General features: G+C 35.0%; 1 protein-coding gene across 1 annotated transcript in view; it reads left to right on the top strand.

The window, feature by feature from the left end:
* The window catches only part of LOC150011345 (ovostatin homolog 2-like), a 39,736-nt gene that overhangs the window by 12,992 nt on the left and 11,415 nt on the right, over positions 1 to 15,329 (top strand). Inside the window, exons 14-23 of the mRNA XM_090275408.1 lie at positions 130 to 275; positions 611 to 760; positions 2,824 to 2,994; positions 3,794 to 3,935; positions 6,416 to 6,515; positions 6,932 to 7,160; positions 7,527 to 7,656; positions 13,418 to 13,536; positions 14,175 to 14,226; positions 14,973 to 15,056. Of these exons, the coding sequence (XP_090131534.1) occupies positions 130 to 275; positions 611 to 760; positions 2,824 to 2,994; positions 3,794 to 3,935; positions 6,416 to 6,515; positions 6,932 to 7,160; positions 7,527 to 7,656; positions 13,418 to 13,536; positions 14,175 to 14,226; positions 14,973 to 15,056 (1,323 nt within the window). The remainder of the gene's footprint in view (positions 1 to 129; positions 276 to 610; positions 761 to 2,823; positions 2,995 to 3,793; positions 3,936 to 6,415; positions 6,516 to 6,931; positions 7,161 to 7,526; positions 7,657 to 13,417; positions 13,537 to 14,174; positions 14,227 to 14,972; positions 15,057 to 15,329) is intronic.

Genomic DNA, 15,329 nt, shown 5'->3' with positions numbered 1-15,329 from the left:
CATTCACATTCAAAATAAAGCCCAATTTGCCCTTTCTATCCATAAGCCATTGTCTTTTATCTAAGTGTACCCAATGAGCCAGGAAACTTTTGACATTGTGTCTGCTGATGACATCTCCTATTTGCACAGCCTGGAATGGAAGCTTCTCATTCCCTGTCAACGTCACCGCTGATCTGGCTCCTGTGGCTGTCATGCTCGTCTACACCCTGCACCCCAGTGGGGAAATTGTGGCTGACACTGTCAAATTTCAGGTTGACAAGTGCTTTAAAAACAAGGTGATGTTTCTTCTGTTTCTTGCTAGTCCTGCGTGAAAAGGGTGAGCAGTATGCTCCCTGTCATCTCAGTGCTATAACTCTTGCATGGTATTCTCACAACAAATATTGGTGTATAACTAATCATTAGGAGGATGAGAGAATCACTAAACGGAATGAATAACTTTTGACAGCAATGTCAATCCTGAGATGACAGGAGAATGACCCTGTAATAAGAGTTGAGGGTGACAGTAGGCAGGAGAAATATGGGTACAGAAATCTGTAAATATTTATTTGGAAAGATTGAGTATTTTCTATGAAATTATCCCACTCTCATTCATTTTCTTCCTCTCCTTCAGGTTAGCATTAAGTTCTCTGAGAAGAAGGGACTCCCTGGCTCCAGGACCAGCCTCTTTCTGCAAGCAGCCCCTGACTCCTTCTGTGCGCTCCGGGCTGTGGATAAAAGTGTTCTTCTGTTGGAACCAGAAGAAGAGCTATCAGCTGAAAGTGTAAGTTCCCTGATTTCCTCATTTTCCACATTTTTATTTGGATTCCTACAAATCGAACCCTTTAGATGATATTTTTGAGATGGAACATATTGAAAATATTGAATATTCGGGTATGGCCATACCACTCTGAATGTGCCTGACCTCATCTGAAAACATCAAATCTTCTCTTCCTCTGTTCCTTCATAGATTATATACTTAATTATTTCTCTTGGCTGACCCAGCACTCATAACAATATAGAATTCTGTAGATAATTATAACAGAGTAGGGATCATACAGAGTAGAGAATCATACTATTTTGAAAAAAATCATAGATATAATTATATGTGTGTGTGGAAACCTAAAATTAAGTCTCTGTGTTGAAAGATATGCTTGGATACAGTCTAAAGTTATTATCTATTAATTCATCTTCAGACTAGCAATCCCAGAAGTTTACACCAATTTTTTCCAGTTAATAACTGTTGACTATTTCCCTTTATTTTAACACAAGTACATATAAATATGAAAATTTTTAAATTTTATTTTTCAATTACACTTTACATTTAATATTATTTTGTTTTAGCTTCAGATGTACAGGATAGTGCTTAGACAATCATATGCTTTACAAAATGGTTCCCCTTTTATTTCCAGTACCCACCTGGCACCATACATAGTTATTACAATATTATTGATTGTATTTCCTAAGCTGTGCCTTACATCTCAATGACCACTTTATAACTACCAATTTATACTTCTTGATCTCTTTACCTTTTTCACCCAGTCCCCCAACACCCCTTTATCTGGCAAATATCAGTCTGTTCTCTGCATCTGTGAGTCTGTTTCAATTTTGTTTGTTCGTTTTGGAAATTTATGATCATATTTAAAAGTAATCTAATAATTTTCAAAATTTGTATTATTAAAATTACACCTATTGTCTTAATCCATTTGGCCTTCTGTAATATTTGGGCTACCACAGACTGGGTAGCTTATAAACAACAGAAGTTTATTTCTCTCGGTTCTGGAGTCCAGGAGTCTGAGAACAGGGTGCCAGCACAATCAGGCGTAGTGTCTGCCTGGTTGCAGACTTCTCCTTGTGCCCTGATGGAAGGAACAAGGAGCTTCTTTGGGCATCTTTTATAAGGCCATTATATAAGGGTGACCTTACCACCTCCTAAATATCCCACCTCCTAATACCATCACACTGGGCATTAGGATTTCAACATATGAATTTTGAGAAGACACCAACATTCAGTCTATAGCACCTGTGTGTTGTAGAAAAAGCACCTTGTTCCCAAGTCACCACACCTCCTTGAATGATCTGACGATTTCCCATCAGCCTCGCCTTTTGGAATCTGCCACTTTCAGGCCCATTCATTTCAAGCCGCTTTCCTGTTTCCTATTGAGTCTGAGGACTATGATTCATTTTTTTTTTTTTTTTTTTTGACACTTTGTGTTGTACATTCTCTTATCTGGAGCTGATCTGCTGTGTATTTCCTCTTATTTCTCTAGGCTGTTCTCCTCTTTTTCAAGTAGTCCCTTAAGCCTTCCTCTCCAGCTTCCCATGCCCTCAAATCTTCCACAGCAGTAGCAGCTCTGTTAGAATTTGTGTTATTTCTCTACAAACAAGTAATTAAAAGGTCACAGTATTATCCGTATCCTAGTAAGGTTGAAAACACAAGTCATGGATTTTATTACTTCTTCTCTTTGATTTTATGTTTTTTTTAAAATGATATGTGAGAAGATTTAGAGTCAGGCAGTTACAAATTTTCTCCATAGCATCATAATTGCAACGAACTACCTGTGCACTAGGCCTTGGCTTGAGCCATAGATCTTCAGGCTTCTCCTTTTACACATATCTGATTCCTGCACCAAAACTGAAATGTTCTGTAAACATCTCATTGACCACCTAAAACAAAACTGAAGTGTACTGCTTGTGGAAGAATGAGTTGACACAAATGTGTTGGATTCAATATTATGGCTTTGTTTTTCAAAAACAACAATAAATGGTTATGGCACAAATTTGTCAATTTTGTAAAAATAAAGGGAGCGCTTAAAATCATTAAAAACCATGTGATTTTTCTCATAGGTGTATGACCTGCTTCCAAATATAGAACTTCATGGTTATTTCTATTATGGTCTTGATCTTGAAGATGGCAAGATAGACCCTTGCATTCCACAGAAGGATATGTTTTACAATGGTTTGTATTATATACCTGTAAGCAATGATGGGGATGGAGACACCTATGAAATTATCAGGGTAAGAGCAGTCAAAATTTTTATTTTATCTCAATTTTAATTTTAGTACTCAATTCAATCTATGTTTTATTATTTTACATAGTTTTTTCCTATTCTTTGAGATAGGTGTCAGTAAGCTGCTTAAAGAGGACTCAGAAATTGTCTTAGGAGATATTAATTTTTGTTGATTCTTTTGTTGAAAATAGATTAAGTGGCTGCTGAAATTATAAAACCTCATGTTTGAAGTAATGAGACAGTCTTTATTTTATTGTGATAAATATTATACAGAAATAGTCAAATCAAGAGATTAGACTATAGTAAGGGCTCCACCCATACCTGGGCTATCAATTAGATATGCTGAGACCTCCATAAAAGGATCTTGATAGTTGAAGTCACAGGTATAGAAAAAAGGGAGCATGGGATTAGATGGAATTTTGTTTAAGTTCCAGCTCTCAAAATCACAGACTGTGCATTGTGTATGTGTGTGAGAGACTATGTGTGTGTGTGTGTGATGTTAATTAGGACGGTGATAGTGCCTATTTCATTAGTATTTTTCCTTAGAATTAAATGGAAAATGATGTAAAATACTTAACAAAATTCTAGCACATAGTGAGTGCTAGATAAATCAGAACAATTACTATTTTTCCTCCAAATTGAAGATTTTCAGTACATCAGATATAGGTGATTTGACTTCTAAAATCCCAGACCTTGTTCGCAGAGGAAATGTGTATATTTATCATTGTAATGTAGATGACAGACCTTCTTTAGGTCTTGCATGAAAGGAATGCACAACTTTTCTTTTGTTGTTTGTTTCTTTGAAGGCCATGGGTCTGAAAGTCTTTACCAATCTCCATTATCGGAAACCAGAAATATGTTCAATGCCATTGACACCATTCCCTAGGCCACTGTATCTAGATGAAGAAGAATATTCACCAGTGTACAGTGCCCCATCTAAAATTGCATGTGAGTAATCTAGAATTTTGTGTCTGGGAAATGACCAAAGGTGCACTTGGGATAAAACTATAAAAAAATAGGGATTTTACGTGTAAATTATGCCATGTTTTTAGTTACAACCAGACATCCTGCAAAACAAAGCATAATAAAGCAGAATGGGAATGGTTTGGGCTAAAAGGAAGAATTGGCTTCAGCTATGAAAGGAAGTTTGTTTTTATGGGTAGAACACAATATCAGAAGTGTGTAAGAGCACGTAATATGTGATGGTATAGAAGGACAGTCATTATAAGTGAGTATAATACAGGAGACTGAGGTCTTATTTGGGCACCCTAATACCCTTATTATGTATAGACCATAGTTCACAGAGTTCAAGGCAGAAGATATGTTGATTCCCAGATAGCTAAACAGCTGGCATCAGAGCAGTGTGTTCAATACTAGTCCATTTCCTACTGGAAGAAATGTAAGCACAAAACTCAGTCATAGTCTTAGATGAATAAGGTGATGAGGTAGATTTCTGGTACAGAAATTTCATCAGGAAGCAAAATGAAACAGGTCATCAGAATATAACCAAAATCAAAGCTGTATTCCAGATCTGAAAACACTTGAATAACATCTTTTAAATCCTCACAACCTACCATTGAGATTAGTCCAATAATTTAAGTGGGGCTGATTCTGAAGATGGGTATCAGAAACACCACTTGAGAAAAATGAAAGGCCTGACAACTTTCTACAAGGGTAGACCCCATGAGTTCAAGAGGCCCCAAAAGTCCAGAAGCTGAAGCCACCTTGAATTCCTGGTCAAGAGGTTGAAAGCTATCTACTTTTCTGCTACTAGATCTAACTATATTTTGAGCTTTGTCAGACACATCTAAACTTTTTAATATCTCTAACTAAAATGCATTAAAGCCCAAAGTCACTCATTTTTATCTCTTTCTTCAGTTATTCATTTATTAATTCACTCAACAAACATTTATTGAGGTCAGGAATTTGGTTACATATTATAAATACAATGGCCTAATCTCTGCTTTCCTGGAATGTTTAAATCAACAGGGAAGACTTATAGTGAAACAGGTAATTTCTAAAACCTGCAAAGAGTGCATTAAATGGAAAAAAGATCAAGAGAAATGACCTAAATTTCTCAAGGGCTTATTATGTCCTTCTGGAAATAATTACACTTGTACTAAGATCTGAAATGTGAATGATAATACACCACAAAAAAAGAGTTAGGAGGGCATTTCAAGAGAGAAGCACTATGAAAAATAAGACAGAAAATTAAAGTGCTTCAGAATGGTAGAAGGTACAGTTCAAAGGCAAGAATAAATATAGCTAAAGCAAAAGGGATAAAAAGACAGCTCGTGTAAGATATTTAAAGAATTCGGAGTTCATTCTAGTGCAGTAATTCACTATCAAGTTTTAAGCAATCTAATATGTGTTTTCAGAAGATATCTCTGCTCTTTGGAAAAATGGATTGGGACTTGTACTGTTTAGGAGTATACGAAATATTATAAAAGCTAGTAATTGTGTTGAGGGACAATGGTGCTTGGACTACTAATAAAAAGACTATTTTCACTTGGTTGGTTATGATAAGAAATGCAGTATGTGGGCAGGTAGTGGTCAAGAGTTATTGTTAAGTTTCCAATTTGGATTAGTGGGTAGATTTTGGTACCTGTCATAGAGATAGAAAATACTGGAAAATAGTAGTGGAAGATATAATTAGTTTACTTTTGAACAGTTTCATTTTAATGTCCTGTAAAGCATCCAAAAAAATTGCACAAGGGTGTTACATGTACAGCATGGAGCTCAGAAGAGAGGTCCAGGTGGGAGTCACAGATTAGGATACCTCAGCATAAGTATTGTGATAAAGCCATGTATGAGGATATCAGTGCAGACACAGAGCACAGTCAGAAAAAGAGGACCTGAAACAGAGCTCTTAAGAACAAGTCAAGGATGAGGAGATTACATCCTCAAAAGAGAATGGCAAAATGATGAGAAAAAAACAACCAGAAGGAGTGATATTATAGAAGTTAACAGTAGTGACTCTTGAAAAGGACACAATGATTAAGAGTGTCAAATAACCTAGGGACCAAGCAAGACAAAGGTGTTTTTAAAATTAGCGATATTAATTTTATTAGAAGCTTTAGTGAAAGTCATGTTAGCATAGTGGAACAGGCAGGCACCAAACTAGTTTCTGGCCAACACCAGGACATTAGATGAGAAACACAATTCAGTGAATAGACATCACTTTTTCTAAACTTGGCTGTGGAGAAACAAGGCTGTTTGTTATTGACAATGGGAGAGATTTGAGTATCAAAATGCTATGCCTAAGCTGAGATGTACATTCATTGGCAATGAGGCCTAGGAGCAAATTCTTTTAGTGCTTCACAGTAAGCATATATGGTTAAAGACATAGCTTATAGGTGTGTGTCATCGAAACATGGAGTTTTATTCTTCCAAAATAAAGTATTTCTATTTTCTTTTACCTGGTGAAGTCACGGAAGAGGAGAAGTTTGGCTCCATGGAATGGGCTATAACGGAAACAGTAAGAACAAACTTTCCAGAGACATGGATATGGGGTCTCGTCAGTGTCGAGTGAGCTTTCAACAGTTTTCCTTTCAGTGTGTCTTTATTTCTATTTTCTTTTTGTTATTATTTAGTTAAACTTTATTTCTTGGTCTAAAGCAGTAACATATTTGAAAAAATATGTAATGCCATTTATTTGTATGTGCTGACTACATATTTTGTTTTATTTTTTTCCAGCATTGTTTCCCATGTATTCATTTCATGCAAATAGATGTAACAAGCCTTAATTTTTTAAGGCATGTAGTGTTCAAAGGCATGTGGTCTTTTTAAGGTTAAATTTCATAGAAATACAGCTATCAAGACTTTTATCCAATATAACTCATTTTTAACCTTCAGTTAATACATTTTTTTTTCTTGCTCTGGACTGAAATTAGGTTCCTGGTTTAAACAAAAAAGTTGATTTTACCAATAATCTGTGCTTGTAGTTCCTCAGGTTCAGCAAATCTTTCATTCATCATCCCTGACACTATAACTCAGTGGGAGACAAATGGCTTCTGTGTGAATGGTGATGCTGGATTTGGCATTTCACCAACAATTGCTCTGGAAGTCTCCCAGTCTTTCTTTGTTGAAATGACCCTCCCCTTTTCAGTTGTTCAAAATGAACAATCTGATGTGATTGTCAATGTCTTCAGCTACCTGAATACATGTGTAGAGGTAAGTTATTGCCTTTGCTCTGAAAATAAAATCTAATAAGGACAAAAATATTTTCCTTGAAGATTGACATATTATTTTCATTCTCAAATGCAAAATTGTATCATAAACTAATAAGACCTGTTTCCATAATCCTCAAACAAAGACAATTGCTTTAATTCACAGTAATGATTTAAATACTGCTTTGAGAATGTCAATTCATAACATGGTTTTACCATATTTATCTTTGCATGAGAGAAGTCATTTGGTATCTATTATCTCTGCTAACTTAAATTAGGTAGAACAGAATTTTCTCAAGATGGGAGGAGGAATAGTAATAGCAAAGTATTTAGAGTGCCACTCTCATTAACATGACTTTTTTTTTTTTAGATTTCTGTTCAACTGGTGGAATCTCAGAATTTTGAGGCAAATAGCCACACCCATAAAAATAATGGCAGTGATATTATTCAAGCTGGAGAGAGGAAGACATATGTCTGGACTCTTATACCTAAGAAATTGGGTAAGTAGCTATTTATGCCAATCTCTCATGGAAAACTAGCCCATTTTTATTGCCTCTATTTATTTTCCTTAAATTATCTATACAAACAATTTTCTCTATCATATTTTTAATTCTACTTTTTAAAAATTCTCAATTAAAATATTATTTTTATATTGGTTTGACCACCCCCCAAAATATTATTTTTATAATCTAATTTCTGATTGCTAATGTTTGTGTAAAGCAAAACCACCCTTAATATATTAAAAAAGCATAATATGATTAAAATACAATATAAATGCTAATTTGTATGACCTCTCATGTCTATATATATTATCCCAAATTAAGACCCTATTTTCATTAATGCTAGCCAGTTCCTTTAATTGTCACTTGTTTCTTCACCTATCATCATGAACCCATTTCACCTATACAAAAATTGCTCCTCAATTACAGTGATTGCCAGGATTTGCATATTTATTAAATATATCATGAGAAACCAAAAATACTGAACATTTAGATGGAGATCAAACACTGATAAGCATGTGTCAGTACACACATTACCTGAAATATAAAAAATACACATTTGTACATATTTTTTGGAAAATATAAAGGAAGGGAAAAGTTAAAAAGAGTCTGGAAAACAAAAAAGCTAGATGTGGTAGATACATAATAGTCATTATCACTAAATTTAAAAATTGTCATTAAAATTTTATTTATTTTATATCCCATATTTATTGTATTTTCTGAGTTTTTTTAAATTTGTTGAGTGACATTGGTTAATAAAATTATATAGGTTTTAGTTATACAATTCTATAATATATCATCTGGATGTTGTATTGTGTTCATTACCTGAAGTTGAATCTCCTTCCATCACCAACAAAAAGTATTTTTATGAGATCATTTCAGTTCATCTGTGATATTTATCTGCCTGATTACTTTTCCTATTAGATTCTAAGTTTCTCAATTTTTCTAACTACACAAGGCCTTCAAAGATCTTACCTTGACAATTGAGATAGAATACTGTACTGACTTGTATGGTTTTATGGCATTAAGTGGGGGACACAATTCTAAGAGTGAAGTGTCAAAGACTTTCTTTAAAAGAAACAAACAGGGAGATCCAAGATGGTAGAGGAGTACGTGGAAGCTACACTAACCTCCTCCCAAAACCAAACTGGAATTACAACTAAATTCAGGAAAAATCATCCTGAAAAACCAACTGAACACTAACTAGAGAGAAGCCTTATAACCAAGGACAGATGGAAGGAATCACTTCACCACAATGAGACTGGTAGGGAGTACAGAGGAGGTACAAGAGGGCTGGCTGGGCTCCCACGTGTGGCAGCTGAAGTTCTGGAGGGATATTTCAATGGCTAGGGGGGGTTCTCCCTGAGAAGAGTGGGGTCTAAATCCCAAGCTAGGGTCCCCATCCCAGAACAACAAAACTAGGAAAGGAACCCAAATAACATCTGGCTATGAAAAGCAGTGGGTTTCTGTCCACCAGGGAGAGACAGCTAAAGATGGAGAGAACCTTTTGAAGGGCAACACAAAAAATTTTGTTTTCAGCTGCTTACCCTGGGCTCTGGCAGGTGGACGGAAAATTGGATTTGAAAACATGAGGACAGTCTAAGGTTGTTGGCCCTGGGAGAGAACTGAAGGAAAAGCCACCAGGATCCCTGTTTGAGTCATTCCCTATACTGCAGAAGTCATCTTTCCCAGGCAGAGCACTCTCCTTCAAGCAGCATCAGCCTGAGAGGAAGCAATTGACCCATCCACAGGAATTACTCTGCCCCATCTTATGGATCTTAAGCCTGGCTTTTGAAGAGTACAGATGGAGGCTGTTTCAGAGACAAAGCCTAACAGAAAGTCTTCAGGAAAAAGGCATATCTCTGGGAACTCTGAGACTTTAGCTGCCTTTCACCCAGGCCCAGTGCTGGTAAAAACCATCTTGGTGCAGAGTCTAGTTCCACATCTAGGACCAGCAAAGGAATCCCCAAGCTGTGCATCACTGATAGCTCCAAACAGGTTGCCTAGGGCCAGTCACAGCAGCATTTAACATAAGTCTGTTGCACCAGAGTCTGTGCAGATCTACCTAATACATAAAAACAAATACAAAGAAGTAGCCAAAACAGGAAAACAAAGAAACAGGCCCCAAATAAAAGAACAAGAGAGTGTTCCAGAAGAAGAACTAAATGTAATGGAGGCAAGCAACTATCAGATATAGAGTTTAGAGTATGATATAAGGATACTCAACAGCAAGAAAAAAATAGAAATAATAAAAAAGGGCCATTCAAAAATGAATAATGCAGTATCTAAAATAAAATAACACACTGGAAGGAATAAAAAGTAGGTTAGATGACACAGAGAATCAAATAAGTGATTTGGAAGACATGGTAGAAAAAACACCCAAGCAGGGCAGCAAAAAGAAAAAAGAATTTTCAAAAAAAATGAAAGCTTAGGAGACTTTTTGGAAAACATGAAGCACAATAATATCCTCATTCGTCGTCGGCAGCCGTCCATCTCGAGAGACGATGGCGTAGCTTCTTGAGAGTCTATCTGCACCGCCGAGAATGGAGTGAGTAAGAGATCAAGAACTTATTTGAAGAAATAATGACTGAAAACTTTCCTACTCTGGTAAAGGAAAAAGATACACAAATCCAGGAAGTGCAGAGAATCCCAGACAAGTAGGACCTAAAGACGCCTACACCAAGACACATCATAAGTAAAACAATAAGGCTTAAAGACATGGAAAGAATCCTAAAAGCTGCGAAAGAAAAGCAGATAGTTACATATAAGGAAGCACCAATTAGACTGTCATCTGGTTTCCAATGTTTCTCAACAGAAACATTTAAGGCCAAAAGGCCAGAAGGGATGGTATGAAATATTGAAGGTGATGAAAAGCAAGGACCTATAACCAAGGCTACTTTGCCCATTAAGGCTATCATTTAAAATCAAAGGAGAAATAAGGAGCTTCCCAGACAAGAAAAATCTGAAGGAGTTTGTTAACACCAAAGCAGTTCTGCAACAAATATTAAAGGGCTTGCTTTAAGAAGAAAAATAAAAAAACAGAAAAAATAGCTTAAAAATAAAATGACAATAAATACATATTTATCAATAATCACCTTAAATGTAGATGGCTTAAATGCTCCAACCAAAAGGCATACAGGAACTGAATGGATAAGAAAACAAGATCCATACATATGCTGCCTCCAAGAGATCCATCTCAGATCAAAAAATACACACACACTAAAAGAAAAGGGATAGAAAAAGGTATTTCATGCAAATGGAAAGGAATAAAAGGCTGGGGTAGCAGTACTTATATCCAACAAAATAGACTTTAAAACCAAGGTTATAGTAAGAGACAAAGAAAGATATTATGTAATGATAAAAGGAACAATCCAACATAGGAGCACCAAAATATGTAAAGCAAATTTTGATGGACATAGGAAGAGAGATCAACAGAAATAATTCATAGTAGAGGATTTTAACACACCATTTACATCAATGTATACATCTTCCAAACAGAAAATAAACAAAGAGACAGCAGCATTAAACAAAATACAAGATCAAATGGACTTAATTGATATCTTCAGAGCATTTCACCCTACAACAGCAGAAGATTCATACTTTTGAAATGCACGTAGAACATTTTCTAAGATAGATCAGATGTTAGGACAATAAATGTCTCAATAAATGTAAGAAAATTGAAATCACATCAAGCATCTTCTCTGACCACAGACACCTTGGATTTAATGGCTTCACGGGTGAATTTTATCAAACTTTCTGAGAAGAGCTAACATCTCTTCTCAAACTGTTTCAAAAAATTCAAGTGGGGGGAAGGCTCCCAAGCTCACTTTATGAGGCCAGCATTATCCTAATTTCAAAACCAGATAAAGACACTACAAAAAGAAAAAAGAAAATTATAGGCCAATATCCCTGATGAACATAGATACTAAAATCCTCAACAAAATATTAGCAAACTGAATACAGCAATACATTAAAAAAAAAAATACACCATGATCAAGTAGGATTTATTCTAGAAATAGAAGATAAAAATTACATAATCATATTAATAGATGCAGGAAAAGCATTTGTTAAAATGTAGCACTCATTTATGATTTTTAAAAGAAACCTCTCAGCAAAGTGAGAATAGAGGCAATATAGTTAAACATAATAAAGGCCATATATAACAAACCCACTGCCAGCATCACACTGAATGGGCAAAACTTACAAGTCTTCCCTCTAAGATTGAGAACAAGACAGGGATGTCTGCTTTCACCTTCCTCATTCAGCATAGTACTGGAAGTCCTAGCCATAGCAATCAAAGGAGGAGAAGAAATAAAAGGCATCCAAATTGGAAAGGAAGGAGTAAAACTGTCTTTATTTGCAAATGATATGATACTGTACATAAATATCTCCAAAGATTCCACCAAGAAACTACTAGAACTGATAAATGAAGTCAGCAAAATAGCAGGATGCAAAATTAATACCCAGAAACCAGCTGCATTTTAATATGCCAATAATGAACTAACAGAAGGGGAAATTAAGAAAACAGTCCCATTCACAATTGCTTCAAAAAGAATAAAATACCTAGGAATAAACCTAACCAAAGACATAAAAGACCTGTACTCAGAAAATTATAAGACATTGAAGAAAGAAATTGAAGAAGATATAAATAAGTGGAAGCACATACCATGTTCATGGATAGAAAGAATTAACATCATTAATATGCCCATGCTACCCAAAGCAATCTATAGATTCAATGCAATCCCTATCAAGATTCCAATGATGTATTTCACCTAACTAGAACAAATATTTCAAAAATTTATATGGAACCACAAAAGGCTCCTCATAGTGACAGCGATCCTGAGAAAGAAGAAAATTGGAGGAATCATGCTACCTAATATCAAACTATACAATAAGGCCATCATAATCAAAACAGCATGGTACTGCCATAAAAACAGACACATAGATCAATATAACAGAATAGAGAGCCCAGAAATAAATCTATACCTCTATAGTCAATTAATATTCAACAGAGGAAGCAACCATATACAAGGGGCTAAAGATAGTTTATTCAATAAATGGTATTGGGAAAATTGGATAGATACATAAAGAAAAATGAAAGTAGACCACCTTCCTACACCACACACAAGAATAAATTCAAAATGGATTAAAGATGTCAATATTGGACCCAAAACCATAAAATTCCTAGAAGAAAACATAGTAAAATCTAGGACATTGCTCATAGCAATATTTTATCTGATATATCTCCCCAGGCAAGTAAGACAAATGAGACTACATCAAACTAAAAAGTTTGCACAGCAAAGGAAACCATCAACAAAACAAAAGACAACCCATGAAATGGAAAAACATATTTGCCAATACATCTGATGTCATATTTTACTATTTTTGTTTATTTGATCTTGAGATAAGTTACGAGCCCTACTTATCTGGTGTTATGTCCCTATACTGTCATATATAACTTGTAAACAATATCAAGGAATCTTCTCACTTGGCTTTGCAGAATTATGATTTCTCCTTAAAATTTTTTATGTTCTAATTAACTAAATGAATCACCTATTTAACACAAGGAATCTTGAAACAGGTAAAAATAGAATATACCACATTATTTACTGTTGTGAAAGAGGGAGCTATTTTGATCTAAGCATAAATATGACAAAATTCAGTTCATCCAATTCAATATGTGGTTAACAGACTCTTTATTATTTCCCATTACAGAAGCAGACAATAATCTCTTTAACTTGTGTCTGGAAACATTTTCCAGGTAAAGTGAATGTCTCTGTAGTTGCTGAGTCCAAACAGAGTAGTGTGTGCCCAAATGGAACGACTGAGCAGCAAAATCTAAACTGGAAAGATACTGTGGTCAAAAGTTTGTTGGTAGAGGTATGTACACACAAAACTATCAAGCTCTTCTGGATAAGAAATGGTAACAGGTTAAATATTAAAAGAGATTCCCTTCGATGTACATAATTGACCATAGTTACTTTTGACACAGGACATGTCATCTGAAATGATTTCAAACAGCAATAAACTTCATCCTTTTCTTAACTAATACCTGATCCAGAATAGTAAAACTTATCACTTAAAAAAAGCTTGATTTTTTTGTTTGCTTCTGACTCATGATGTTTTACATATGCTTATTCCTTTTCCCTTCCCCTTTTTAACTTACTCAAATCCAAGACAAATATACTTGTCCCACAGTTCTATGTATACCTTCCATCATTGTCACGTGCTGGCATGTTCCTACCCTGCGGAACACTTTGTATACTGGACATGCTAGGTAGTATCAGAGGAGCTGAAAGTGCCCTGAAATGACATCCAAGTTATCTCTGTCCAAACTATGGGAGCACAGGGCCTTCAATGACTTCCCAATATAAAAAAAGGAGGACAATGAGTGGATCTTCACCCAAGGACAAACATGTCCAGCCATACCTATTTAAGCTGATGCTTGTTACCTTTCCTTCATGGAAAGATGATCCAGACTCATTATTTTGTGTTTGTTTTTGTTTACTCTTTGACAGCCTGAAGGTATTGAAAAAGAAATGACTCAAAGTTTTCTTATCTGTACAAAAGGTAAGAGAATCTTTTAGATGGTCAACTTAGTCCTAAAGAAAATTTATCAACACTTGCTATACTGAGTACCTCAGAGATTTATTCTAAATACCTAATAGAGAATTATTTTATTTCATACCCCACTTTTACAGTATAATTTTAGCCAAGAAAAACCTGTAGTTACCGGATTTTTTATTATATTTTTAGTTCACCCGCCTCGTTGGTCTGCCTCAATCTATTTTTCTTATCTTGTATATTTTTGGTTTCTTTTGTCATATGATTGTGACAAACTGTTGGACAGTGAGAAATAGAGATTATGCCCAAATTATACAGAATGTAACCTTTGCTTTTGTAGCCTTGGTGTGAAATAATCACTGCCTTTCAATTGCCTGCTTAATGGCCATCACAGTATTGTTTTACCTGGTTGATAATATGATTTTAATGCCTAATAGGCATCTCTGAGATTTACCTACTGTGTGTGCTATTTTATGTCATAGTCAGTAGTTTTTGACACTTTTTTATACATAAGTAGTATAGGCACTAATCTAATAAAGAATAGGAGCCATTATCTAACACAGATGTATATACCATTTTCCTAATGTATTCTAGCTGATCAAAACCTCGATTTATCTCTTCTAACAAGCAACTCATAAAATAAAAATAAATAATAGAATATATTACATAATACATTTGTTTCACAAGTCTTCTGCTATTGTTCATAAAAAGAAGCCATCACATTATTTATTTTATTGATATTTTCTTCCCAGACACCAAAGTCTCCACGCCTATAGTTTTGGATTTGCCAAACAATGTGGTAGAAGGATCAACCAGAGCCTTTTTCACTGTTGTGGGTAAGTTGCTTAAACTTTGTGTTTCACAGTATTTGAAAATCTTGATTGAGGTGATCTTTAAAAATTTCTTAAAATAACAGGATGACAAGATTTTCTGATATTTACTATCAGTTGAAGATAATTGCTGTTGAGGATTATCCTCTAAGCATGTTTCCATATGGGAATCTAAAGGAGTTATAGCACCATTTTCAAATCTGTGTCCCTAGAAAACATTTGTTCTGGTGGATAACTGGTGTTTAGAAAACAAAGAGTTCTATTATAGTTTATTAATCT

The sequence above is a fragment of the Furipterus horrens genome, unplaced genomic scaffold (genome assembly GCF_987537825.1).
Source record: "Furipterus horrens unplaced genomic scaffold, mFurHor1.1.pri manual_scaffold_4, whole genome shotgun sequence".
In the NCBI taxonomy this organism is placed as follows: domain Eukaryota; kingdom Metazoa; phylum Chordata; class Mammalia; order Chiroptera; family Furipteridae; genus Furipterus; species Furipterus horrens.
This window is presented reverse-complemented; position numbering and strand designations above follow the sequence as displayed.